General features: G+C 32.4%; 2 protein-coding genes across 2 annotated transcripts; one reads left to right on the top strand and one right to left on the bottom strand.

Annotated features, from left to right (window-relative positions):
- Positions 1-3750: 3750 nt before the first annotated feature.
- Positions 3751-13021, bottom strand: LOC111004067 (flap endonuclease GEN). Its single transcript, XM_022274904.2, has 11 exons — positions 12540-13021; positions 12369-12463; positions 12089-12290; positions 11582-11671; positions 10890-11043; positions 9824-9956; positions 8791-8952; positions 7333-7492; positions 6372-6516; positions 5779-5856; positions 3751-4827 (listed from the first exon to the last, which is right to left on the bottom strand). The coding sequence occupies exons 1-11, from the start codon at positions 12600-12602 to the stop codon at positions 3794-3796; spliced, it is 2316 nt and encodes a 771-aa protein (XP_022130596.2). The 5' UTR covers positions 12603-13021; the 3' UTR covers positions 3751-3793.
- Positions 13022-13209: 188 nt separating this feature from the next.
- Positions 13210-25785, top strand: LOC111004046 (methylcrotonoyl-CoA carboxylase subunit alpha, mitochondrial). The gene is made up of 14 exons (XM_045633416.1): positions 13210-13447; positions 13629-13827; positions 14145-14362; positions 14701-14848; positions 15644-15781; positions 17148-17243; positions 18957-19140; positions 19591-19781; positions 20576-20707; positions 21555-21725; positions 22916-23039; positions 23453-23643; positions 24568-24705; positions 25605-25785. The coding sequence occupies exons 1-14, from the start codon at positions 13419-13421 to the stop codon at positions 25767-25769; spliced, it is 2124 nt and encodes a 707-aa protein (XP_045489372.1). The 5' UTR covers positions 13210-13418; the 3' UTR covers positions 25770-25785.
- The last annotated feature ends 1858 nt before the right edge of the window (positions 25786-27643 follow it).

The following is a 27643-nucleotide window of genomic DNA, read 5'->3' as shown; positions in this document are numbered from 1 at the left end:
TTATTTTATATTTGGATTTTATAAATTTTTGTTTTTGAGTTTTTATTTAGTGTTTGTTTTAATTTTTTCCCTACTTATGATCTAATATAATTGTTGTGTATGTCGGTTAATCTGAACCTGGATACCTAAACACTCTTCTCCAGTACCACCACATTATAGACACGACAATTAACGAAAAGGGTGCTTGAAAAAGATATATCCCAGAGGCTCTTTTATCTCTGCCTTTTATTAAATTTAAGAAAAGCTATGTCAAAAGGCTTACTATAAAGGACTAGTGCTGGGCAGGCTACTTCTAATTAATTTGCTATATTTGTTTTAAATATTGTAGAATTGTTTGATGGTTTGCTTTTTTTTTAAAGAGTACCGAGAGTTTTTTACGCCGGCTTTTTCTCTCAACACCCTCTGTCTTCTTTGCCGATGAGTAGGGATGCCAACAGGCTCGAATTTAATGACGTGGAATAAGTGATACCATGATGATCTTATGTTCCAAAATAAACGTATTCTATTTTTTTTTTTATTTTATAATATACTTATTTAAAGATATACTTGATTCAAACTATACAAAGTTTAAATAAGTGTTAAATACTTTTCCAAAAAGCCTATTAAAGTTGTCTCGAATCCCCGTTGCATTTTGCTCTAAGCTTTCGTACAAAGCTATTAAAAGTCACGTGTATGCACCGCTTAAAGGATTTCCATTTCAAACAGCTAACTAGGCGCTTGTTATAAGCACCAGTAGATTTCCAAACATGGTTCATAGATCTTCGTTGCCATGGTAACATATATATAAATTTGGGTTGGATTTTAAGGATAAGCGGCCGCATTCTATATAAGATCAATAATCTAAAGGTATTTTCAATCCAGATTATCGCAAATTTAAATTAATAGATATCAAAATTCGATCTGACTAATTCAAAAATATTTTACAAAAACGTCGTTAATGAAAAGTATGTTATGATAAATGGATTGAAAGTCTCTAGTAGTACTTACATTGGGTAGAGATTGGGTATAGAAAACGGCCGTAGGAGGATTAAGAATTAGAAACAATATTTAGCTCTAAGACTCGTAAATTGGCTTTTGAATACGGGAGTCTTATGTAGAAGATTATGAGGTCAGACTACGGCTAGATGGTTCTATAAATAGAAATTATCAAATCTATAGCGAATATTGTGGCCAATTATTGTCTATAATTAAATATGTAATATATTTGTGATGGTTACACTAACTAGCTGTCATTTATAGTTTAAAACTGAATTCTAAATAGTTTGTTTATGGCAATAGTTTTAACTTTATGCCAGTTTTTAATAACATTTCAATTAGATAAAAACATATATTTGAAAATCGAACGTCCAGAACGATTTGAAATGGTGTTAGGTACACAGAATATCGAAATTAAAAAAAATGTCTATGGTCCCATTTGACATATGACATATAGACGCATGTTTTTGTATAATTTTAACGTATTTCTTGTATCCATTCTGTTTCATGATTAATTTAATTTAACTATCAAGCAACAGTTACATAAACTATTTCAAATCCAGGGTAAAGTAAAATACGATAATATTGTCATAATAATTTTATTGGCATGTTTTTGTACGATATTACATTGTTTATTTATTACTAATATCTATCTTACAGCTAACATACATATTACAAACAGATTACATAGATAAACAATATATGTATATAAACAGAAAGTACATTGATATACAGAAGAATAAAGAAATCAATTCAAGGAATTTGAAATATAACAATACATACTACAAAAACTAAATTGATACTAAATCTTAGAGATATTATCCACACTATCATTGACATTACACATACACAGAGCTATCTCTCTGCCCATGAAAAATATCGTGAAAAAATAATATCGAAACATTAATACTGTTTAAAGCGATTTTTTAAACTAGTTTCACAAACTTTATTGTATATCGACAGCTTTAATATATAGTATGGAGACGTTTATTAATTAGGAAATATAATAAAATAACTTAAATAAATTTTCACCTATAAGGATACACATTTTGGGTCGCAGAGCCATATAATAGAGTATGTATTTACGAAACTTCTACATAAAATAATAAAATTTTACAAATTTCCGCACATATATAAATACCTATATAATTTCAATTCAAACGCAGCTAAAAGCAGATTTGAAAAAAAAACATATGTAGGTATTCATAAACACATGGTAGAAGTGAAACCTTCAAAAACAATTTTTTTATTATTAATCATATATAAATTAATCATTTTCCATTATCTAAATGTGTGTGTTCTTTTAAAACACTATATTTTAATCATAAATTTAATTTTTAAGTTTAATCTAAATTTATAATTTGGCAAAAACTAACACATCGAAAGTTTAAAATTCGATCAAATGAAAAAGCGGCAGTAAAGAGAGGCTGTATAATGCCTGCTATCTCATTTTCTCCCACGTTAAATCTTATGAATTAATGTTTCTATCTCTTTTTACTGTCGCTTTTTCAATTGCACCCGGTTTGAAATTACGATTCTAAAGAAGTTTATCTATCTATCTCATTTTCTCCCAAGTCAAATCTTATGAATATAAGTTTCTGTCTCTTTTTACTGTCGCTTTTTCCGTTGCATTCGGTTTGAACTCACAACGATTCTAAAGAAGTTTCACTTCAAAATCGCAACTCGCTGATAATGCATGGTCTTTTACCGGCAAGTTATCCTTGAAAATTGAAGATCGTGTTTTTTGTGAATATACTAAAAGTATAGAATATTTCAGACATTGACCATCATAAGCACTTCTTTGTTCTTCTGTATTCTGTCCTACCTATGAAAGTCTATATTTTAAACCTACGAATTGTGGTAGTTTTAAAGAGACGGATGGTATCACCTCGATTCTGGAAGCGTCCATTGTTCTATAACCAAGCGTTTTTTTAAGGCAGTTTTTGCCGCTTCCAGTATGTGGAACCAGCTGCCCTCTGAAGTAATTCCGAGGAAGAGAAGTAACGACTTACGGTCCTTCAACAAAAGAGCGTATAGATTCTTAAAGAGCAAAGCACTTAATTGGTTTCTTCGTGTCCATGGTTGGTGGTATCACTTAACATCAGGGAGCCTCCTGCTACGTGAAAAAAAACTTAAATCCAATTTTTGACATTTGTATCAGCGTCCAAGATTTTACAACATTTACATTATATTTATTAGTTCTTTATATTATTAGTATATACGTCGCAGTAAAGTAGTTAAATCAGAGAGTAAATTGAATCTCTAGACAGTTAAATAATGATAGATATTCAATCAAGTCGCTAGCATTTTGATTTAAATAAATGCAGCGTCGAAAATCTTAAATTTAGTTAGCCAGCGTGTTGATTAATAATTGGTTTGTTGTGAGTGATTTTTGTTTCAAATTGTGGTCTTTGGTGAAACTGTAATCATGTTGTCGAATCCGCCACGATTTTTTTTTATAGAACAGTGGGCAAACGGGCAGGAGGCTCACCTGATTATTTCGGTGTGATCGTGAAGAACTGAGAGCTACCGAGAATTCCGTGTTTTGTTGTATTGTAGATGGTTTGGTTAGTCTTGTTGCCTAGGAACGTTTAGGAAACTCGTTCAGTCACGTATCTGACGGAAGTTTAGCGACTTGATTGAATATCAATATTTAATTAACTGTCTAGAGATACAATTTACTCTCTGTTTCAACTACTTTACTGCGACATATATATCTACACGTAGATGAGACAAGGTATATTTAGGTAGTTAGTGTTAATTCAAAAGAAAAACTCCCTTTAAAATTAATTTTTTATTCAAGGTATTACAGGCGAAATTATAATTTAATATCAGGTAAACTGTAGTCAACTGTATCATCATAATCAAGCGACATTTCAAACGCGTCTCCTTCAACCAATTTATCAAAGAAATAACTTGTGTTTCGCGATTTTTGAGGGCTATTTTTGGGGGTCGAACAGTTAATATCCATTCTCTTCTGAAATACCAACTTAACGAGGTTATTATTAACTTTCGCTGTCGTAAAAGAAGGCGCTTTCGACACTATATCGTCAACTATTCCAGATAAATCACTTTCGATATCTGTATCAAGAATATGTATTAAATTTTCTTTATTGTCAAAATTATCTTTTGCATCAAAAACTCCTTTTTTTACTACTTGTTCGGCTGTAGATAGATCGACTTCTTTATTTTTTGCATTTACCCCGTACGTGTTAGCCTTAGAATTTGTTGACACTATATTATAAATTTCAGATTTATCAACGTCCATATTACTTATATCATTTATTAATTTTCGGTTTCTTTTTTCATAGTCAATTTCGTTTCTTTTATAAACTATTCTTGATTTAGAATCATTACCAATTATCGCGGATATCCCACTTATATTTCCTACATTATTTATTGAATCTATATGCCTTTCATAATCTCTTGATTCTATATCTGCAGATTGGTCCCCTTGAACACTTTTTCTTCCCTTATCGATTTTTTTTCTAGACTCATTTCGTGATAATGAGTTCAAACTAGATTTTCTTTTCTTCAGGTAGTTTTCAATTGTGCCTTTAGCATTTCTTTTAATTTTTCGTTTTAATTTATTGACACTCACGCTTAAGTTTAAGCTTTTAGATAAACTTAGATTTTTCATAGAATTATTTAAATTTGATATTTTTTGTTTACGCGTGTACTTTCGTTTTGGTTTATCGGTTTTTGGATCTGCTGTTTTCTTTTCTCTTGTCTTCTTCACTTTTGGTGGTTTCTTGATGGATTCTTCGTAAGCTTCAACTAATTCTGGATAAAACTCCTTCATCAAGTCTTGCCTTTCAACTGTCATCCATATATCTGCTATTTCTTCACCATCTAGAAAAAAAATGGAAATTTGAAACTGCTTGTTAAAAATCTATCAAATCTTTTTATACTCGATTTAGAATCTTTTAAATCACAATGTTGTATCGTACCAAAACAACTTCTAACGATCAAAAAATTGCAGCTAAGCTAACATTATTAAATAAATCGTTTAATTTCTTATTAGTGTTTTAGAGATCGCGCGTTTAAACTCCAGATGTACCTGGAATATTCTTTCTTCCTCGTAGAACATATCTTAGACCCAAATATCGATGTGTCATACACAGAAGCCTGATTGTTATCAAATAAATGGATGCGATCCGAGGCCAAGACATATAGGGTTGCGCCATTGATTTATTATTCATTCATAAGTTTTAAGCGACTTGTTAAAACGAGGACAATCAATATGAAAATCTTAATATATATAAACCTCCTGTCACGATGTTTGTCCGCGATGGACTCCTAAACTACTTAACCGATTTTAAATTAAATTGGCACACCGTGAGCAATCTGGTCCAACTTAAGAGATAGGATAGCTTAGATCTTTAATTATAGTCGCAATTTTATTTTATTGCAAATTATTTGTCTATTAATTAACTGTCAGTCACAATTATCTGTTGACTCAAAAATATTCTAAGAGATATCGATACTTTTCGACTGGATGGAGTAAGTAATCAATAGATGGCACTGCTATGGTAAACCAAACGTATCATATCAGCTACAATTCAATATCATGATTACCATGTGTTTGTTTTTGTGAAACGAAGTTCGTAGGGGTTGTATATTATAGAATACACAGTTATACACATGTGAAAATGACATGAAATCTTAAGAAGGCACCAGACCAGATCCATGCAACTTCCCCAAAAGCCCAAGATATTGCATCACACAAATCCTGGGATTCGTATTGAAGTCGCATTGGTCTGCCAAGCGTTCGCAAAATTATGACTTGACATACAATATTACCTTTAATTTGGTCATCGGGAATCAAAGCCTCGTATTGCCCGCTTATATCGCTCCATACAACTTCGTAACTTGGTACTCCTGCCAAAAATAGTTTTAATCCCTTGAAGTTTAAAATTTTTAATCCAGTACATACCAACATATGGACTAATTAGCATTGAGACTGTTCAACCCCAAAAGACAGTTTTTTCTCTCTAAAACCTTAAAGCAAAAATAGTTTTAATCCCTTGAAGTTTAAAATTTTTGTTCTAAGTTGTATGCTGTACATACCAACATATGGAACAATTTGCTAGTCAGCATAGACTGTTCAACACAAAAAAAAACAGTTTTTTGGGTTTTACCGTGAAATTTTTATCTCCAAAACCCTCCTCACTTCTCCTTAGAATTCAAGGAAAAAATATCGGAATTTTCCAGAATTCGAAGAAGTTTATTTTCATGTTACAGGAGGCAGGGGCAAGAGGCTCACCTGATGTTAAGTGACACCGCCGCCCATGGACACTCGCACTGTGAGAAGGCTCGCAAACTTTGCACTTACAACATATTTAGCTATTTCCTATAAATTAAGTCAAAAAGTCTCTCCGTTTGAATATTCTTACCTCTGGGATTCCTTTTCTTCTTAATTTTGACCGGTTGAATAGTTTTACAAGGTACACAAGATTGTAGATGCCATTTTGTAAGCAATGGTAAAAATTTCTCTACACAGTACCGCTCCGACCACTCCAATTTCTTAGACATTATTTTCTATAAAAAAAATATTACTATATAATATAAATCTTCTGAAATGGATATCACTAAAACTACTAAACAGATTTTGATGAAACTTCGATTGTTCTTAAAGAATACCATTTAAATCATCACTTATGCAATTAATAAAATCTGTGTTTCAAAAATAAAACATCTGTGTTTCAATACTCGAATAAATACCAAAAATACACTTACACATTTTTTGTAATCGGTTAAAAAGTTTACTAATTGGCATAGTACCTTAAAAAACTTGTATTTTGCAGTTTGCAAAAGATTTTTAGTTTGCAGAGGGTAGTGTCAAAAATTGCCTACCCGCAACTTTTTAGCATCGTTTACAACATACATGAGTTCAGGACATTTCGGAAGCAAATACCTCAGAAGGCCAGCAACACATTTGCACTGTAAGTGTCCATAGGCGGTATCAATTAACATTGAACCTACTGCTCATTCTATGAACTAACTTAAAAACAAAATGTCATAACTTTTTACAAAGAAACCAGCGCTTTCTGCCTTCACGACCTCAGTCATCTATTTCATCTCTAAACCAATCAGCCTTCGGAGACACACCGCCGATTTTTGAGTCAATGGTATCCATGCATGCCTACATGTGCACAGCCCAGGTTCGAACTTACAAAACACCTACTACCAACAATACTTTAAAATTCAAAAATCATTTATTCATTTAGGTGTATAATGTGCACTTATGAACGTCAAAAAAAGATCAAAGGCGTAGAACGGAAGAGAAGAGCTGGCAAAAAACTCAATAGCTTGCTTCAAAGCCGGTAAAATAATCAAAATTCTCAATACAAATACCGCGAATTGAATTAAACTGGGTTGCGGTATGGTGCCAAGGCCTATATCCGATGTTGCATTCAGAAATTCCTTCATAACTTTTGGCTCTGGAAATGGCATCCCGCAGGATAGTGCCCGATCGCGCAACGACAATTCGCGTTTCGATTCCGACACTTTTGACCTGCAATACAATTTGGGATTCACGAATAGTTTTTAATAGAAAACAATCTTTATCAAAATAACTAGCTGACCCGGCGAACTTTGTTCCGCCTTAGACGCCATAAATGAGCAGATTTTTGATTTTATTAAGTTAATTGTTTTATTATATAAAGTTGTCAGGTTGGTCTAGCTGACCAATTTTATATGGTGGTTAAGTAATTTTACATTTTCTAATTCTCCGCGCAATTTCCTTAATTTTTTCTTTCATAAGAACCTTCTCCTGATAATAACGAACAGAACAAAAATTAGCGAAATCGGTCCAGCCGTACAGGCGTGATGCCGTGACCAAGGGAAATAGGGATTCATTTTTATATATATATAGATAGTAATTTTTTCTACAGTCCCCGATTCAACTTCTTTCAAAAGTCTTCTAGATAAACACATCTTAATCATATCCTATCCTCATAAATCGTGACTTGTAATTCTTGAATTTCTTATGTTATACCTTTTCCATTACAATGTAACATAAGAAATGAGTAGTATTGCATTGTAATTTAATTGAGATTTTATTTTTAGTTTATTTCATTAAGAGTAAGTTTGGTAATTATATAATTTTTCAAATCAAATCTGGCACTTTTGAACGTTAAATAAAATTTAAAGATGAATCTAGTGGCCCCTTCCAAAACATAGTTTCGTGGTAAGAAGAATGGGCATGAGACTCGTCGCTTACTTTTAAAATATTTTGTATACTACTAGAATAAAACTACTATAGAGGTCTATTATTGTATTGTTAGTATACATGTTCCTCACATATTTACAAATATCGAAACCGCAGAATATTATACATTAAATATAGTGCGATATAGTTTGCTACCACCAACATAAAAAATAAAAAAAATCTACAAAACTTATAAAATATACAATATGAGATTTTTAGTTTGCTGAGGGTAGTGTCATAAACTGCCTACCCACAACTATTTAGCATCGTTTACAACATACATGAGTTCAGAACATTTCGGAAGCAAAAAAGCTCAAAAGACAGCAACGCATTTGCACTGTTAGTGTCCATAGGCGGTATCACTTAACATTTAGCTAAAAAAAATCTTGAAAGGAATTAAAATGTAAATTTATGTTTTTAACTAAATACGATAAAAACTAATTATATAATCAAAGATAATGTAAAACTAATACGCGTAATCATAGAATTACACCTTGAACCTTTGACCGAACAAAGATATATATATATATAAAATGTTATATAAAAGCAAAAATAACATCGTCTTACATATATAATTCTATAAACTTATAGATAATACATACTTATGTCCCAAATCATTGCAGCCACGATGCGTATTACACATGGGGCAGCCATTTTTAAGATGCGTACGTCCAACGTGCCCGCACTTGTCACAACGTCCCGGCTGTGAGGCCCAACGTGCGCGCTCTTCGTACTCTTTCGTATCAGTGACCCATGACAAAAGCCTTAAATGGATAATCAATTATTTATTGAGTACATAAATAAATTTGCCATTTTGAAGTGAAACTTCTTTAGGTGCATGAGGGAAAAATATTTACGGAACGTCACGAAGATGTGCAGCGTTTTTGTCGAAGAAAAGGGAGAGAGCGATTCAGACCGATTGAGAGAAAGTGAGAAAGGCATATCGGGAAAAAATACACGCTATTGGTTGATGTATTCGTTTAGTAATTACATATTACAACTTTAGATGGCAATTCTGTCGCATTACGTCATGCAAACTATCCTATGGGACGGCTAAAAAGGGCGGTCATCGCAGCCCATTTTAGTGGGTGCGTTGCCGGCTTAGGTAGAATACACTGAAGCTTTGGATAGTTCGCTAGTTTGCAAAAGAAAGTGCTTTGGGAAACGTACTGTTGAAGACTTCCAGGCTCCAGCCATCGATAGATTCTTAGCTCACATATTTTGTTAGCAAAAGTTATTGAGTACAAAACATGCTGCATATGCTCGTTAAAAAGAATACAATATTTTTTTATTATTATTTTGGTGTGTTAGTTGTAACCTATTGTAATGCCATTTGCAAAACTTTTTATAAATAAATACATTTCAAAGGTCGTTCAAGTATTACGTAAGCTGATTTACTACAATGTATGAACCCCCCCCCCCCCCCCCCAATATTTTTTTTGTAGGAATCCTCGAAAATGCATTTCGTTTTCAATCATAGTCAATGTGGGTTAAGCGTATTACAATTAATAAATCCTGTTGATGTTATCACCAAGCAAGAAAATCAAAGTCCCATCTCCCCCCTAATAAGTAATAACCTAAATAGTAAGTGCGTACGTAATAATTGAACGGCCCCAAAACCACTTTTTCTATTACCTAGGAATAATCTCCTCTTCCCTGACAGTGTGAAGAAAACTCACAACAGTGTTAATAGATGAACCACACGCACCAACGCCGTAGTCACAGCCGCATAGAAGTGCCAAGGCAATCATTTTTTTACGCCCGAATCCTAAGAACATTCAAAATGACAGCTGATCCCATAGACTACTTTTATAAACACTAGAATATGTAGAACTGTGGTGGCTTCCTAGCCTAGTGGCTTCAACGTGGAACTCTCATTCTTGTAGTCGTAGGTTCCACCCCTGGCTGTGCACCAATGGACTTCCTTTACAGGGAATCCTAGTGTGGGGGCCAGTGCACTCTACTTTATAGAAACATTAATGTATTTTGTGTCTTATAAAGTTCTTTCTTTCTTTCTTTCTATGCTCATTTAAACTTCGAACGTTAAAGAACGTGAAGAAACCGGCTTGCCTTTGACCCAAAAATCGACGTGTGTCAGCAATGCCTACTTAACCTATTATATTGATCATCGATCATGAAACAGATTCAGAAATCTGAGAAGGGTTGTACAACACGCAGAAATCACCTTGACACCCCACCGCCTATTGCCGCGATAAAGTACGATCAGTAAAATACTACGTTTTCATTTTATTAAAAAAATAAACGAAATTTATTATGTAAAAAAAATAAACTTAATTTAATTAATTAAATTAAATTAAATTTTTATGTTTTATTAATCTGTGGATATAGAACTATTATCAAAAAATATACCTAAAGAAAGAATCATGCCAACATCTAAAAATGAACAGCCTGTGTCAACCACAAGCTACCTACTTGACTATTAGAAAAAAACTATTACGAAACATACATAGCATCGAGTGTCCATGGGCGGCGGTATCACTTAACATCAGATGAGCCTCCTGCCCGTTTGCCTCCTGTTCTATAAAAAAAAATACAGAAATCCAAAGACAAGACCTAGATATACTACGCCATTGTATTTTCTTAATTGTATAAAATTAACTTTGACAATTTATGTACAAATAAATAAAATAACCCCGCCAAACAAAAGCGGAATCTAAGCGAATTCTAACGTCACCCATACCATTAGCCTGGAACATTTTTTCTGCATCATAGCAGTCCACTGAACCCTGCATGGCGCCCCCACCCGCTGAGCTGGACACACTAAAGTTGCGATACACCCGGCGCGCCCCATATGCAAAGCAGTCAGAATCTTGCGATACTACCGCGTCAACCAACTGTTATATAGAAAAATTGCATTTTTTTGTAAGGATTTTTAGTTGCCATTCCAAGCTGGGTTGCAGCAATTTATCGTTCTGACCATGCAATTTTAATGTTATAGAATCTAACATCCCAAATACATATTTTATACAAGTAATTTAAATCTTTATTACTAATGTATCTGATTTTTATAAATAATAGTAATGATTAACATTTGCATAGTGAAAGAGAAAATTCAACGATATATGACATCTGTAATCACATACTGTCAGAAGAAAAACTATCAAGGAAATAGATACACAAAACAATATATAGAAATAAAACAGATAACATACTGAATCAAAATTAAAAACAGCTAATTTTTCAAGAAACACACATATTTTGTATGTTATGTGTATAAAATACAATTCAAAAATGATTGTAATATGGTCGCAGAAATAAAAGCCTTAAATAAAAACTCAAAATAATAATTGATTGGTAAAAATTAAACCCAAGACCTTAGGGTATTTATTTACTTTTGGTGGATGGAACAGAAGGAATTTATTATATGCTTACCCCTTTTGAATTTAAACTAGCACAAGTAGCCTCTGCCTCCCCAGATCCTTTAACACATCTAACACCCATACTCTTCAATAGAGTTTCACACTAAAACAAATACAGTAATAAAATTATTGAATTAATGTGTATAAATAATTATCATTTTTTTATTTTTACATGACTTTAATTGATTAATAAAATAAATTTACTAAATTAATTTAATCATATACGAGATAAATAATATGCCACAACTTATTTTTATACTTGCATTTTTTTACAAGTATTGTAATAAACTATTACCTAGCCTTCAGTCAAATATAGCAGTTAGTCTAGTGAGCAAAACACACTTTAGACTTTTTTTAAAGATTTGAATGAAACTTATATCTTATATTTTAACTAAAAACTGCATTTGTAAGCAGTTCGTATTAAAACATTTAAGTTTAAGAGAATGTAAAATTTATTTGTACCATATACTCAAGATATAAATACAAATTTAAAGCTAGTACTAAATTATAGTTAGGATACCTCTAATAAAACACCTTTAAACCTTTTTCTAGAAACACTTGGAGCTTGGCTTTTAGTTTGTGATTTAGGTGCAGCTCCTTTGAACTGAATAGCATTCCTTGCTGCCATTACATCCCTCTTCAATTCGGGAGCATCACCCTCAAGTACGAAAATTGGATTGATGTCTGCTAATAAAAGGTAGACAGTGCGGAAAAATAAATTCCTATAAAAACCAGTAAAAAGTCAGAATATGTATTATAAATTATTGGTAATGCTAAATAAAAATGGTGTGTTAAACTACCTTAAATATAGTTTAGGCTGGATGTAGTAATCCGTTACATTTTGGCTATCACAAACCCAGCCAGCCAAATCCACAGCCACTGTTTCACCTCTTATCTGAAAAAACAACAAATAAGAAAAAAAGAAGTGCTCGTAGTAGACTTTCTTAGACTTAGACGTAAAACGAGCATACCTCATGAAGAGATTTTTTTTCACCATAAGGCGATAATACGTTCCATAAACCTTTAATGCCCATGATTCCTTTCTTCCACAGGCCTTATTATTATTATTATGAAATCATTACAGAAAATGTACTTTATGTTTCATACTAAGATTTACATAATTTTATCCTTTAAATAAAGATTTCTTATGTCTAAGTATATCATTTTCCAACTTTATTTCACTGCTTAATATATTTATAATCATAGCGACTATAAAATGTAATATCCCTCATCATTTTGAAAATAAACGTTTTCCTGAATCCTGAATAAACAAATAGTCAATTGTCACGTAACAATAAAACGTCAAATTAAATGCCATTGTTGACATACAGTTTACTTCGAAACTTTGGTATTGACTGTTGGCAATTTGGCATAAGGAATTCCATATTCTGACAAGATTCTATGATCGATATTTTCAACTTGGTTAATAATAAAATAACGTTTGGCCTTTTCCTTTAGATAAATATTGTTAAAGAACCTTTTTTGCTACATGAATGTCACTAATTCTTCCAAAAAGATTTGTGATCTACGTCTCTAGAACACTTGATTACGTATTGATGATTTAATTTAAATATCGTCACTCTTTAATCAATGCTGAGATTGAAACAATTGCTTATTAACATTCATTATCATTTTTGCCTGTTATCATGTTTATTCATTTATGTGATAAGGAATAAAATGTATAACTACGTCAGTTTAATTAAGCCACACAAACGGCGTAACTGTAGGCGTTATCAGTATAATTTTGTTATACTTTAAAATAAGTAATGTTGCCAAGGAATAAGACTTATAACGCTCGCATCCGATAATACATACATCTGTACCCAGCCCATTAATTAAGCTTTAAGAAAATGTATTTAAATAAAATGAATAAACTTTGGTAAGTTATTAAAGATTATTATAAAAACTTCATAATATTAAAGGTCTTTATAAGAAAAAAATATAGTTACATGTTTCTTTTACAATTTTAGTAAAAGTAACTAAAATGTTTTATATTATATTTCATATAAGCATATGTAGCTTATAAAATATTAATAAATGTATTTATATAATGTTTTCAGGCAATTTCAATGTCTTCAAATTACAAGAAGGTCAAGTCATGTACAAACAAAAGCAGATATAAAGCGAAATATTAACAAAGTTTTAATAGCAAACCGTGGAGAAATAGCCTGCAGAGTTATGAGAACTGCAAAAAAATTAGGGATTCAAACAGTAGCTGTTTACTCGGATGCTGACAAGCATGCCATGCATGTTGAAATGGTATCTAAAATATTATAACTCTTTAAAACTTCATATAGTATAAATCTAGGTTTTTAGTTTTGACCACTTAAATTACAATGTTATTTTTCAAAGTCATGTACTGTTTTCTAGGTCTCATATTTACATAATAAAAAATTTCATAAGCAAATCATTAATTGTCTGTGCCAGCTAACCTAAGCAGATATTGTTTCAGTGAATAAAACCTAAAATACCAAAAATTAACTTAAGCAATACAATACATATTAATTCAAAATTTATTTATACATTGTACATACATTACTAAAGCAGATTGAAACTGGTTTCTTGTGCTATTCCAGGCAGATGAAGCATATCACATAGGGCCAGCACCTACAACCCTGAGTTACTTAAATGCAGAAAAGATTTTAGAAGTAGCCAAAAGGTCAAAAAGCCAAGCTATTCATCCTGGCTATGGATTCTTATCGGAAAATGTGGAATTTTGTGAAAGATGTGCTGATGAAGGAGTTATTTTTATTGGACCACCAACATCAGCTATCAGGGATATGGGAATTAAAAGGTAGCTATAAAAATGTATGTAATGGATCAAAATTAAGTCTCCTTGCTCTGATATTTAGGGTCTGTTTCACAATGTCCGGATAAGTTCCAAATAAGCTATTTATTACTTATTTGTAGGATTATATACTGTGTTATTTGTATTTTTTTAGCAACGAAGTGTAAATAAAATAAATAAAATAAATATTATTTAATTAGTAACTTTTGGTTAGACATGTAATTGGAATCATTGATTTTAGGGTATCCGTGTTTTAGTATCGTTAACTCGAGAGAGCTGGTTGAGAGCTCATTTTTAAAAAAGAGTTACACTATTCCTGATTATAATATTAATAAACTTTTCAGTACATCAAAGGCAATAATGTCAAATGCAGGTGTACCAATAGTGAAGGGATACCACGGTGAAGGCCAAAGCTTTGAGACATTATTATCGGAGGCTAGAAGAATAGGTTTTCCTTTAATGATCAAAGCGGTGAGGGGCGGTGGGGGAAAGGTAAGATATACCCCGACTGCTGTATTCAAAATTATTAAACAATAGGCTATTTGACAAGATTTTAAATACTATTTCAGATTGTGCCTATAAAATCTTTACAAATTGTTAGTTCTATTTCTATTATGTATTGGCTCTAAAATTTTAAACTATACACAATTTTTAAGAAGAAGAATTGACCAAATTAAACTCCATGATGTTATTTCAAATATGATTTACAAGCATGTTACGTCATCGTCGATTCGACTAATCTGTGGCGTTATTTGGTCTTTTTTTTTAATGAAGCTTATCTTATCTATGTGATACGGTGATACCGCCGCCCATGGACACTCATATTACATATAGATGTATTTACAAGTTTATTTATTTATTTCTTCCACATAATTATATTAACAGTTATTACTAATTCGCTAAACATTCATTCTTCGATTGAGGGATAGTTATTGTTTATGTGAGACTGATATTGTACTCAAACGCTTTTTAAAACCATACCTTATATTAAAAGATTTTATAAAATTATCATTAGATTTCGTAATATGTATGATGTTGTAGACTTAATAAATAAATAAATAAAAATAAACTATTTTTTTTATATAGAACAGGGGGCAAACGGGCAGAAGGTTCACCTGATGTTAAGTGATACCGCCCATGGACACTCTCAATGCTTGCCGGTTAACTAACAATATTTTTCTTTCTGTCAGCCTATTCTTTTAGCCAGTAACAAACTTACATAGTTTTAGTTAGGAAACTTTTAGTGTGTAAAATAAAAAAAATCCAGTATCAAACGCTTTTTTACAGGGTATGAGGATTGCAATGACAGAAGAGGAATTTAAGACCCAATTGGACTCTGCTAAAAGGGAATCTCTGAAATCATTTGGTGATGATAATATGTTGCTAGAACAATACATAACAGATCCTAGACATGTTGAAGTTCAGGTATGATTTCAACTTGCTTTCCCTCTTTTTTCACTATCCTCTTAATCCGTTTAATGAATTGCTATTTAGTTGGCTAACGCCTGAACCCAATAACGTATCTCAATCCATATTTGACCATCAGCGCTTGTCATATTTGGCCATTTGTCGATACAAGCTGTCCGTTGTAGGTCTGATCGGTGTATGTATTCGGTATCGGTACTGTATATTGTACCTTTGTATGAAAATGACAGTTCAACTGTGCTAATATCCTGTCTTAAGATTTTTACTTACACCAGTTTTTAAAATAATTAAAAAGCTATTTGATTTGTTTTAAACATAGACATATATATTTTAATGTTATATGTACGGTTTTATTTACTTTATTTGGTTTATATTGATTATCAAATATGAGTGTAAAGAACGAAGAGATTGCATTCTATCCGTCGCCAAAAATGGATTGTCTTCGTAGAGTTTGGTTATTGGGATGCATATAGGAGATCGATCGACTGTCACTGCCAGATTGAAAACAATCAAAGATTGTGGATTAATTATTGGGTTCGGGCGCTAGTGTCTTCAGTGACTCTCATCCCTGAGATAGGTTGACTGTGCACCAATGACTGAACGTGCGCATTAACAATCGCTTGAATGGTGAAGGAAAATCGTAAGGAAACCGACTTGCGCTAGACTCAAAATATCGATGGCATCTTTCAGGAAAACTGATCCTACTTGCAAATCAAATCAAAATACTTTATTAATTTAGGTAAAACAATCTTACCCGCTCTACGCCCTTGACTTGCGAACTGGTTGTAAATGTAAATTTACAATTAATTTAATTTGTTTTTCTTGACGTTCATAAGTGTACATGTTTACCTATATGAATAAAGAAATCTTCTATTTGATTTGTGTAAAAAGGAATACATATGCTCCAAATTTTACATTTACTGTTCTCAATGGCGTAGAACAGAAGAGGCAATTTTTTACACTATGTTTGTTAGAAGATGCGACCATTACACCATGTTCCACATGATATCTAAAGTAATAAAATACATTTAAAACAAAAATGTCCTCCATCAGGAGGCATGGTGAAATAGGAGCACGCACTTACATTCTCGTGGGAACAACACGCAAATACATAGTCGAAATAACTAACATCACCCCATGTACGAATTCAAGTACGACCAGTCACCACAAGTAGCACCCGTTCACGAGTATGACGCATGGTCAGGATTCATTTTTATTTAGTAGTTTGACCCTCTCTTAGGGTTGGAGTAACCGTACATCACCTATCGCATCTCCTATATACACCTCACATTAAATCTTTTGTCCTTATCGCTCTCGTATAACCCTAACGTATGAACGAAAGGGACAAATATATAATAATTTGCAGGTGTTCGCAGACATGCATGGAAATGCTGTGCATCTATTTGAGAGAGATTGTTCAGTGCAAAGGCGGCATCAGAAGATTATTGAAGAGGCACCAGCTGTAAGTCACATTATTTAACTTGACTTGACTCTTTTAGCATGATGGATTTTTCTTTTGGTGTAATTTTCTTCTCTTCTTATTCGGTATGCTCTTGACAAAGATCGCTATGTCTTAATAGAATGGGTAGATGTGATGCGTTTCACGACGTTCCGCCATCGTTGCCCATTAGAGTAATTTTCTAGCCAGCTTCAAAAGATAATGTTTTGTTGGTGAATGATGATTTTCTCTCGAAGCCATTATCATGTTTATTAATTATATGATTGGAAGCAAACGAGCCTACTGGACGCTAATAAAGGGCACTCATCGCAGCTCATGGACAAACATTTTTAGTCGGTGCGTTGCTGGCCTATGAGGGAGGAGTAAACTATATATGTGATTTGAATAGTTGGAGGTCCATCTCTCAGGAAACACTCCTACCAGGAGTCGATTCCACAGTTCGCAATACACTTATAAACCTTCCTCTTGAATCACTCTATCTATTAAAAAAAAAACATATGTGCAATTCACACATGGTAGAAGTGAAACCTTCAAAAACATTTTTTTTATTATTAATCATATATAAATTAATCATTTTCCATTATCTAAATGTGTGTGTTCTTTTAAAACAGTATATTTTAATGATAAATTTATATATTTATAAGTTTAATATAAATTTTTAATTTGGGAAAAACTAAAACATCGAAAGTTTGAAATTCGATCAAATGAAAAAGCGGCAGTAAAGAGAGGCTGTATAATGCCTGCTATCTCATTTTCTCCCACGTTAAATCATATGATGAATTGATGTTTCTGTCTGTCTTTACCGCTGCATCCGGTTTGAAATCACGACGATTCGAAAGAAGTTTATCTATCTCATTTTCTCCCACGTTAAATCATATGAATTAATGTTTCTGTCTCTTTTTACTGTCGCTTTTTCGTTGCATCCGGTTTGAAATCACAACGATTCTAAAGAAGTTTCACTTCAAAAAACGCATCAAAATTCGTTGTGTAGTTTCAAAGATTTAAGCATACAAAGGGACATAGGGACAGAAAAAGCGACTTTGTTTTATAATATGTAGTGATTCTTCAGGACGCTCGCCATAGTACACTTTGTATTGTGTTTGTGTAGATCTAAATGTGTTAAACTTTTCATTAAAAACAGTATATTTTAATGATAAATTGTAATTTATAGGTTTAATATAAATCTTAAATTTGACAAAAACTAAGACCACGAAAGTTTGAAATTCGATTAAATGAAAAAGCGGCAGTAAAAAGAGGCTGTATAATGCCTCCTATCTCATTTACTCCCACGTTACAATAAATCTTATGAATTGATGTTTCTGTCTCTTTTTACTGTCGCTTTTTCCGTTGCATCCGGTTTGAAATTACGATTCTAAAGAAGTTTCTCTATCTATCTTATTTTCTCCCACGTTAAATCTTATGAATAAATGTTTCTGTCCCTTTTTACTGTCGCTTTTTCCGTTGCATCTGGTTTGAAATCACATCGATTGTAAAGAAGTTTCACTTCAAAAAGAGACGCAGTGTCTCTGGCTAGAGAGAGAGAGAATCAAGCCGATCTGGCATACATTGGAAATTGACAATTCTGATCTCATGGTCTATATAGGCTTTTAATCATCTGTGCAATATTTGATGAAGTGTGTTTGTATGTGTTTCGCATAGATTCAGTAGTTTGTGGTGTATCTTCGTCAGAATTTATCTAAATTATATTAATTTCAGCCAGGCCTATCCGAAGAAACACGTAGGTCGTTAGGTGAAGCGGCCGTGAGAGCTGCAAAAGCTGTCGGTTATGTTGGAGCCGGTACCGTAGAATTTATCTTGCATAGACAAACACACGAATTCCATTTTATGGAGATGAACACAAGGTTGCAAGTTGAACATCCTATCACAGAAATGATTACAGGTTTGGTTTTGTTGTTCATTTTTAATAGCTCATCTGATGGTATACCGCCGCCCATGGATACTCTCAAAGCCGGCGAGTGAGTTGCCGACCTTTTAATTGGTTTGCTCTTTTCTTGAAGAAGCCTAAGTTCAATTTCTTTTGGAAATACTTTAGTGGCTAGATATGTGCGCATATCATATCTTTCATGAATGAATTAACGCTTCCGGTACAAGAATTTGATTTTGTGACTACTTAGATAAATTTTGTCTTCTCTTCCAATCAAACTTACCTTAACCAATATTTTTATTTAAAATAAGAGGTATCACAACAAATCTTAAATTTTATCGAATCGATCGAATCGTAATTCAAATATTGATTTTAAATATAAAACACTCCGGTGTTAGAAACAATGTAAATTGACTTTTCTCTAGCTTTTAATTAAGTCATCCATCTTTTAACTTAAATTCACAGGCACTGATTTAGTAGAATGGCAGCTTCGTATAGCATCAGGCGAGCCTTTACCATTTACCCAAGAAGAAATACTTAGAAAAGGTCACGCAGTCGAATGTAGGATATATGCAGAGGAGCCTCGCGCAGGGTTCCTGCCTAGGGCCGGAACTCTTCATAGACTCACACAGCCTATTGCTGAAGAAAATGTTCGAGTGAGTGTGCTATCTATAATTGTTATTCAAGTTTTAAAGTAGATAACTAATATATATTTTTTAATGTTATTACTTTAAAAAATCAAGTCTTTCTTTACTCATAAATTATTTGGCATAAACTGTAATTGCTTCTGACAGCAACGTCGTTTGCATAGATGTGTGCGCTGTTTTATTGTAGTTTTAGGTAGTTTTCCAATTACAGAGGATAATGCGACTCAGTGGCACACAATGCAATTATGCTGAAGCCTAATTGGAACGTGAATTAGTTTTCAAATGCATCAGCAGAGTGCGCTAAGTTCAGTGTTGGATCTTTAAAAATGATTTCTAAATAAATTATACACTTTTTAATTGAATCATCTTATCCAAATGATAGTGATGACGATGATTTATCGAGTTCTCCGAGTCTAAATAAATCAATTAGTTTATTATCAAGTGATATATTTATTGGAAATATATATGTCAATCAAACAGATGAGTTATTTGAGCCATAATAATTACATTTATATTTTTAGCAGTTTGAAATAACTTTGATTAATTCCAAAATCTACGACGAAATTACGTTAGCATATTTATCCCCCCCCCCTTCTCTTGTTAGAAAAATTAACAAAACTCTCAAAAATAATAGTATATAAACGTATTAATTTTTTGTAGGAATCCCCGTGTATGAAATGAATAAAATCATCCTTCCCCCCCCATATTGCTTACGTAAAACGTTTCATCAATAGGTCAATTCTTGTTAAAATATACGAAACTGTAGAGTTCTAAGTCTCTTTGACTCATTTGGAATATTCCAGATAGAAACTGGAGTACGCCAAGGACAAGAAGTGTCTGTACATTACGATCCAATGATAGCTAAACTGGTTGTATGGGGACAAGACAGGAATGAAGCATTGGCTAAGACACGCCGGAAGCTATCGGAATACCAGGTATGTCATTTTAGTTAAGTTTATTTGGTAATTATAAACGATGATTAGTTAATTTTGGTCTCGTATTTTGTTTACTTTTTATTGGTTTATAGTTGAAATATTTTATTAAATTATTGTAATTGTCAACCATTATGGCCACAATTCGGATCCCTGTTGTACACCGAAACGTCTCTAAAACCTATTTGTCTAAAAGTAAAAATATTATGGCGAATATTATGTTTGTTAGTGTAACTACTTAGTTACTAGAAAACAATAAATACCAAAAATTAAGAAGATAAAAGTATAAAAATAATTGTTTATATTGCAATTTTTTTAAGACAGGAGGCTCATTTTAATAATTGGTAGGCTCATTTCTTTAAGTCGCCTTCTGGCAGTCTGAGTGTCCATGGGCAAATGTATTACTGAATATTAGATGAGGTTCTTGTGTATTCTCCCTGGTTCTATTAAATATATACGCGATTCATTACTGAATTTTCCGATTTTGATTTCCCTCGAGTCCAGAAATTCTTGTTTATTATGATATTAAGTAATAAATTAAAAATGATAGCTCTATATTAAAATATTGTATACACTGTGTGACGTGCTATGATAATATAAATAACAAAATCTGCGTTTACTGCAATGAACTTAGGCGACAAAATAGCCATCTAAAGTTCCAATATGTACCGAATACATCAACCAATAGTGTATATTGTCTCCATCTCCTATTTTCACTCTCTCTTAATCCGTCTCAATCGCTCTCTATCTTTTGTACGACAATAACGCTGCAAATTTTCGTGACGCTTCCGTAAAAAAAATACTCAAAGAAGTTTCACTTCAGTAATGTAAATATCATTTTTAATTTTAGGTAGCAGGCTTGGAAACGAACGTGAATTTCCTTCTACGTCTAAGCGGTGCGAACGCGTTCGTATCGGGCGACGTACACACCGCTTTCATTCCGCAACATGAAGCGGAATTGTTCCCGGAATCAGATTTAGAATTGAGTGAAGAGAAAGCAGTGCAAGCCGCACTTGGCTACGTAAGTTCAAATACATAATACTATTATATACATCTATCTCTATATATATATCTATGTATCTATACATACAGGTTGTCCCAAAAGTCGACGTCAAGACGAAACTTTCTCATAGGTAATGCCACACCAGTTATCAGAAAAATTAAAAAAAAAAAATAAGTCATGTATTTTTGAAGTTATGGATATTTTTTTGTTATTCCAGAAAATGCACACCATGTGACAGTTTTTTCATTCCTGTTGTTCCGGTAGTATAATTTATTGTTGTGTGTCCTTTTTTATCAAAGGCCTGCTTTAAATCTTTGCCTACCGTTGTTTTTTTAATCTTGTGCTGGACCCACCAGATTAAGAATTTCTTCTGAATTGTCTCACAGTTGTACCTTGTGCACCAGTCGCCATATTCCCCGACGATTTCCATTGTGCTATTTTTTTTCATAATTGTATTAATCTATTTCCCAATATGTAATAATATTATTTAAATATATATAAAAATGGAAATTGTTGAACGTATTGCTGGTTACAGATTTTATTTATTTTCGTTCTACAAGTATATGAAAATATAATTAATAAATTTAATTCACTTAACAAATTAAGGTCCATAATTAATTGTCATGTGTCAACTATCATAGACTATATTAAATTGACAATTGTCGTTGAAAACGCAATCGACATTGATTGTCATTGCATTCAGAACCTTCTAGACAACACTTGCATGATAAATAACTTATAAATTAGAAAGATTAAATAATTAACAAGTTTTATTTAATTTGAATAAAATTAGTAACAATATATCTGTTTGGAACACCGGCTTGAGTCGCTTTCTACCTTAAATTAATTAGATTATGTTTCCAATTTAAAGTATTAGCATGCGAATTAGAATTAACAAACGATCGTGTTACATGATTGTTTTTTTTTTAATTTGATAATTTTTGACAGCCAGTAAACTTTTCTTATGTTCGATCTCTTTTGTGATTAGGCCATAACATCTTAAAAACAAACAATAACCACATTCTAAATTCAAATTGCATTAAAAACTATTTTAGTCTTCGCTCGACATTTGACATGAATCCAAAATGGCGGGCTTTCTGTTTAATTAGCGATATGCTAAAATTTCGCAAGATTGTGGAATTTTCTAGAAAAAGTAAAAGACAATAGTGGAAGGCGAATAATAATGTTGAGATGAAATATGTTTTTAGATAATAAAATCTCAATTAGAGAGTTCACCTAACGACACTTGGAAGGGAATTTCTGTCACACCAACATCATGGAGATCGAATTATCAGCTTCAGAAAACGATTAATTTGAAATTCGGCGATAAAGGTAAAGAAATAATATTAAAAGAATTCTTCATTAATCGCTAACCAGTTTACGCCCGAAGCTTCTTTCGCGTTAATATATCATGTGTAATATGGACGTGTGTGTGTGTGTGAAAATGAATTGTGTTGTTGTGTATGTATCTATAATGTATACTTTGTGGAACCAGCTGCCAAAAGAGCGTACCAATTCTTAAAAGGCCGGCAACACACTCGCGAGCCCCCTGGAATTGAAAGTGTCAGTGTGTGGGCATGGGCGACGGTATCACTCAACATCAGGTGAGCCTCCAGCCCGTTTGCCCTCTGTTCTATAAAAAAAAAAAATATGGGTGTATCTGTCTTTTTTCAGTTTTAGGGTGATATTGTGCTCAGTGTGTGTGTGTGTGTAGTGTATGTAACATTTGTACAACTTACTTTCAGATGTCAAAGTAGCTGTCAAATTTGAGGCTGCCCCAAATTCATATTCAGTGTCAGTGAACGATGGTCAATGGTTGTCGGCTGAAGCGTTTTTGACATCTCAAAATGGCCTGAGGCTAATAACGAAAGTCAATGACAAGACTAGTAATGTCGGATTTTTGACATATGACAGGGAAATTCATGTTTATGATGAGGTAGGTTCAAACAAGATTTATATAAATCGGCGAATTTGCACTATAAGCTGTAATTAGCTAATGAATGTTTTATCTTTGTCAGTCTAAAGTAAAATTATTGCGTGGCCGATAGACGTGAAACATTATATACATGGTGATCCAGATATTTATTTATTAACAGCACATATTTCAAATAATAATTATATAGACTTAAAAACATAAAACTTGTACCTAACAATTTTTATTTCTACTGAAAAGAAGATCCTATAAATCTTCACAAACTTGTCAAATGCCAGTACTGGTGCAGAACTGAGGAGTCTTTTACACGGCAGACAGTTAGTCAACTCTTCTTATTATATTATTATGTTATTTCTTAATATTACAGAATTATATAATAAATCTTGAATTTATAAAACTACTGAGGTATACGTATACTTATACGTATTACGCGTACTACGTACGTACATTTAGTTCATTTAGTACAAAGTAGATTGATCGTCCAAGTGATACATATCCCACCATGTCCCAATATGTTGTCCCGATGATGGCAATCAATTCCGGGAAAAAAATAGGGATTGATTGTTAAGGATTTAAAATTCAGGGTTATATGTATTTACTAATGCTGTATCATAATTTTTTTTTTAATTTTTATATTATAGCTAAAATTGAAAAAAAAAATTTAGGGGTGGATTACCCTTAACATTTAGGGGGATGAAAAATAGATGTTGTCTGATTCTCAGACCTAATATGCACACAAAATTTCATGAGACTCGGAAAAGCCGTTTTGTAGGAGTTTAACCACAAACACCGCGACACGTGAATTTTTTATATTATAAGATATCGTCATACTAACGTGGCTTTGGTATTTTTTTTAGGGATTTTCAAAATCGGTTTAGTAGATCCAGAGATTTTCCCATACTTCTATTAAGTAAACGTTTTTTCCAGAATGGCCAAACAGTTTTACATCTCCCAGTCCCTAAATATGAGAGTAAAGTCGGGACTGGTGACAGTCTATCATCAGACAATGCTTCGTCGCCAACACCTGGTGTTCTTGAGAAAATATTAGTCAGTGCAGGAGATAAGGTATATAATATGATTTAAGAGTGTTTTAATAAAATTCGTTTACAAGCATTGTATGTCACGTCGACGCCATCTTGTTTTTGTTTTGGCGGGTACTTGAAATTATAAATTTTAAAGCCACGAACAGAATTAAAAAATATTCTTTTTCCTAGTCACTAATAAATAGTTTTTGAAGAGCGTATTATTTTAGAGCAATAAGAGGCACAGGTAGTCAGCCCATGGGCGGCGGTATCACTTAACATCAGATGAGCCTCCAGTCTGTTTGCCCCTATACGTTTGAATAATTTTTTTAAACGTAAAAAAATCACATTAACATCAGTTTAAAAAAAAGTTTTTTTTAATATCTTTATGCAGTACTCATTGTCTAATTTGTGAATCTTTGGATATAACTGGGTTCAGATTACTTTTTTGAAAATTGGAAATACATTGCGTTTTCCGCAGGGATAATGTAGAATTATATTTTCGTCAGAGTTGAGTTTTGCTTTGTTTTAAGTATACAAATAAATATTCAACAAAATAAAATTCGATATGGTCACACCGGGACTAGTTGACAGTTTTGACATTTTGATTTTTGACATATAGATCGGACAATTGTTACATTGAATTCAATTTCGATTATCGTTAAATTATCTTTATTTCTGCTACAAATATTGATCGCATTAAAATAATTAAAATACAGTATGGACGTTTCTTTGTAAATTGATATCGATCTTTTCTCAAACGATACACATTATGTCAGGCGAACGTCAACTGACAAATTGTCAAAATTGACAATGCAAGATTGACACATTTGATAAGAAAGTTTGATGAAGGAATCCATAACTTCAAAAAAATTATCGCCATTTAAATTGCTATATTTTTCATAGAGTTGTCGATATTTTTTTTAATAATACGTTTTATAGGTGATCAAAGGCCAGCCCCTATTCGTGGTCATTGCGATGAAAATGGAATATGTCGTTCGGTCACCGAGGGATGGAGTAATCTCAACAGTTGCGGGTTTAAAACAGGGTGATGCGGTTGGAAAGGGCGCTGTAGTGGTGTCATTGCAGGAAGAAAAATCTGAATAAATATATTTACTATGAAGTGTTTTTTTATTTATATATTTTTTAATTTATATATATACACATGACAACTCCATAAAAATAATGTTTCTCCACTGACCATTCCTGGACCATATTCTAATACCTAATATGAGTAGGGATGCCAACAGGCTCGAATTTAATGACGTGGAATAAGTGATACCATTATGATCCTATGCTCCAAAATAAACGTCTTTTTTTTATTTACCCCAAAATATCGTTTAGAAACTTCGTAAAGACCGGGAGGGAAGGAGATTTTGATTCCCCTTAAATTTGGGAATCAATTCCTATGTTGGCATCACTGGCTACAAAATAGTTATATTATTCACAATTAGAGGCGCAGTCGTAGCTATTTCGTTGTTAAAAACCGCGATAGAATTAAAATATAAATCAATATATTTTATTAAAATAAGTGCATACGATAATTTTGCATAAGTAAGGTTATTTTATCACGAGAATTGGCATGAAAATTAAATCGGGTTTATTTTATAATCCGGCCCGGCCATGACATATACAGAAATTGACCACCAAAGGTTGCAGTACGAGGAATTAATAAAAGTAATTTTAAGTTAACAGATCACTAAAAATACAATCTCTCAAGATGTTTTGATTTATTCTTCTATTGAAAGTAATAAGTCTAATAATAAATCTGAATATCTAACATATCTTTATATTTTAGATTTACCAATCAAATCAAAATTTATTTATTCAATTTAGATTCGCCTTAGGGCATGCTTATGAATGTCAAAAACGTTTACAAAATTCGCGAAGAGCAAAACTACACCATCCGTTTGCAAAACTACCAGGAGGCCTTGTTCTGAGAAGAACGGGCGAGAAACTCACCAAGTTTAACCCTTCTTACAATTATTCAAAGGAAAATTTCATAAACCACAACGTTATTTAATTAACATAAGTAAAAAACCAAATAAAAATGTGTTCTGTGATTTACCACATTAACCATAACACACATATTCACAACACTTCCAAAATAACAAAACAAATTCTAACAATATAATTAGAACAATTGCCAAGCGTTTTATCTTCTAGGTAGCAAAAGTTCTAAACCAATAACGTTCTAAAGCACAAATTCACTTAACATAATGTAAACTGAATCTAATCTCATAATATTGATGACAAAACTGAAAACGACACTAAAAGGACTGCAAGCCGATACATCGATACTACGACTATAACAAAATTATTGAGAAATCCAAATTTCTATACTATGACAATTAATTTTCAACTGGTAGGTATACTATCTGATAGTACCCACAGAACTGTACCTTGGTTATTCAAATTAATTTGTTTTTAATATACGAGTGCTTTGTTTTTTAAATTGTTACTGAACTTAATATATTGTACCAAATGAAATGGCGCGAAATGTAAAACATGTCATAGAGTATAGATTCCGATGAGTTGGCGCGCTTCCTTGCAAACATCTTAACAGAAACTCCTTGTATAGAAACTATTGATTATATTTGACATAAACTTAGAATTGACTTTTTTGTCTTTAGATAATCGTTTTAACGTTTCTCAAATAAATACTATTACAGACTAATTATACACCATTTGAAATCGAATATTATAATTATTATTATATAATTAATGCAAAAATAAGTATTTATGAAAAACCTGTATTATAGGTATGCGATATGCATTTTTATTGCTGCTTTAAATTTATTAAACGCAGCGTTTAACAGTGATTTACGAAGGCAATTGATATTCAATACGTAATTATGGTGTCAATAGAATTGGAACGACCTACTTCGCAATATCTTTTAGGATAACAGCCTTGACAGGTTGAATAGAAAGTTGTTTTAATTTCGATGTATAAATACGTTATTTTCGCAATAAATTGACAT

The sequence above is a fragment of the Pieris rapae genome, chromosome 23 (genome assembly GCF_905147795.1).
Source record: "Pieris rapae chromosome 23, ilPieRapa1.1, whole genome shotgun sequence".
NCBI classification, from domain to species: domain Eukaryota; kingdom Metazoa; phylum Arthropoda; class Insecta; order Lepidoptera; family Pieridae; genus Pieris; species Pieris rapae.
The sequence above is the reverse complement of the archived record's forward strand: the minus strand, read 5'-3'. Positions and strand labels throughout refer to the sequence as shown.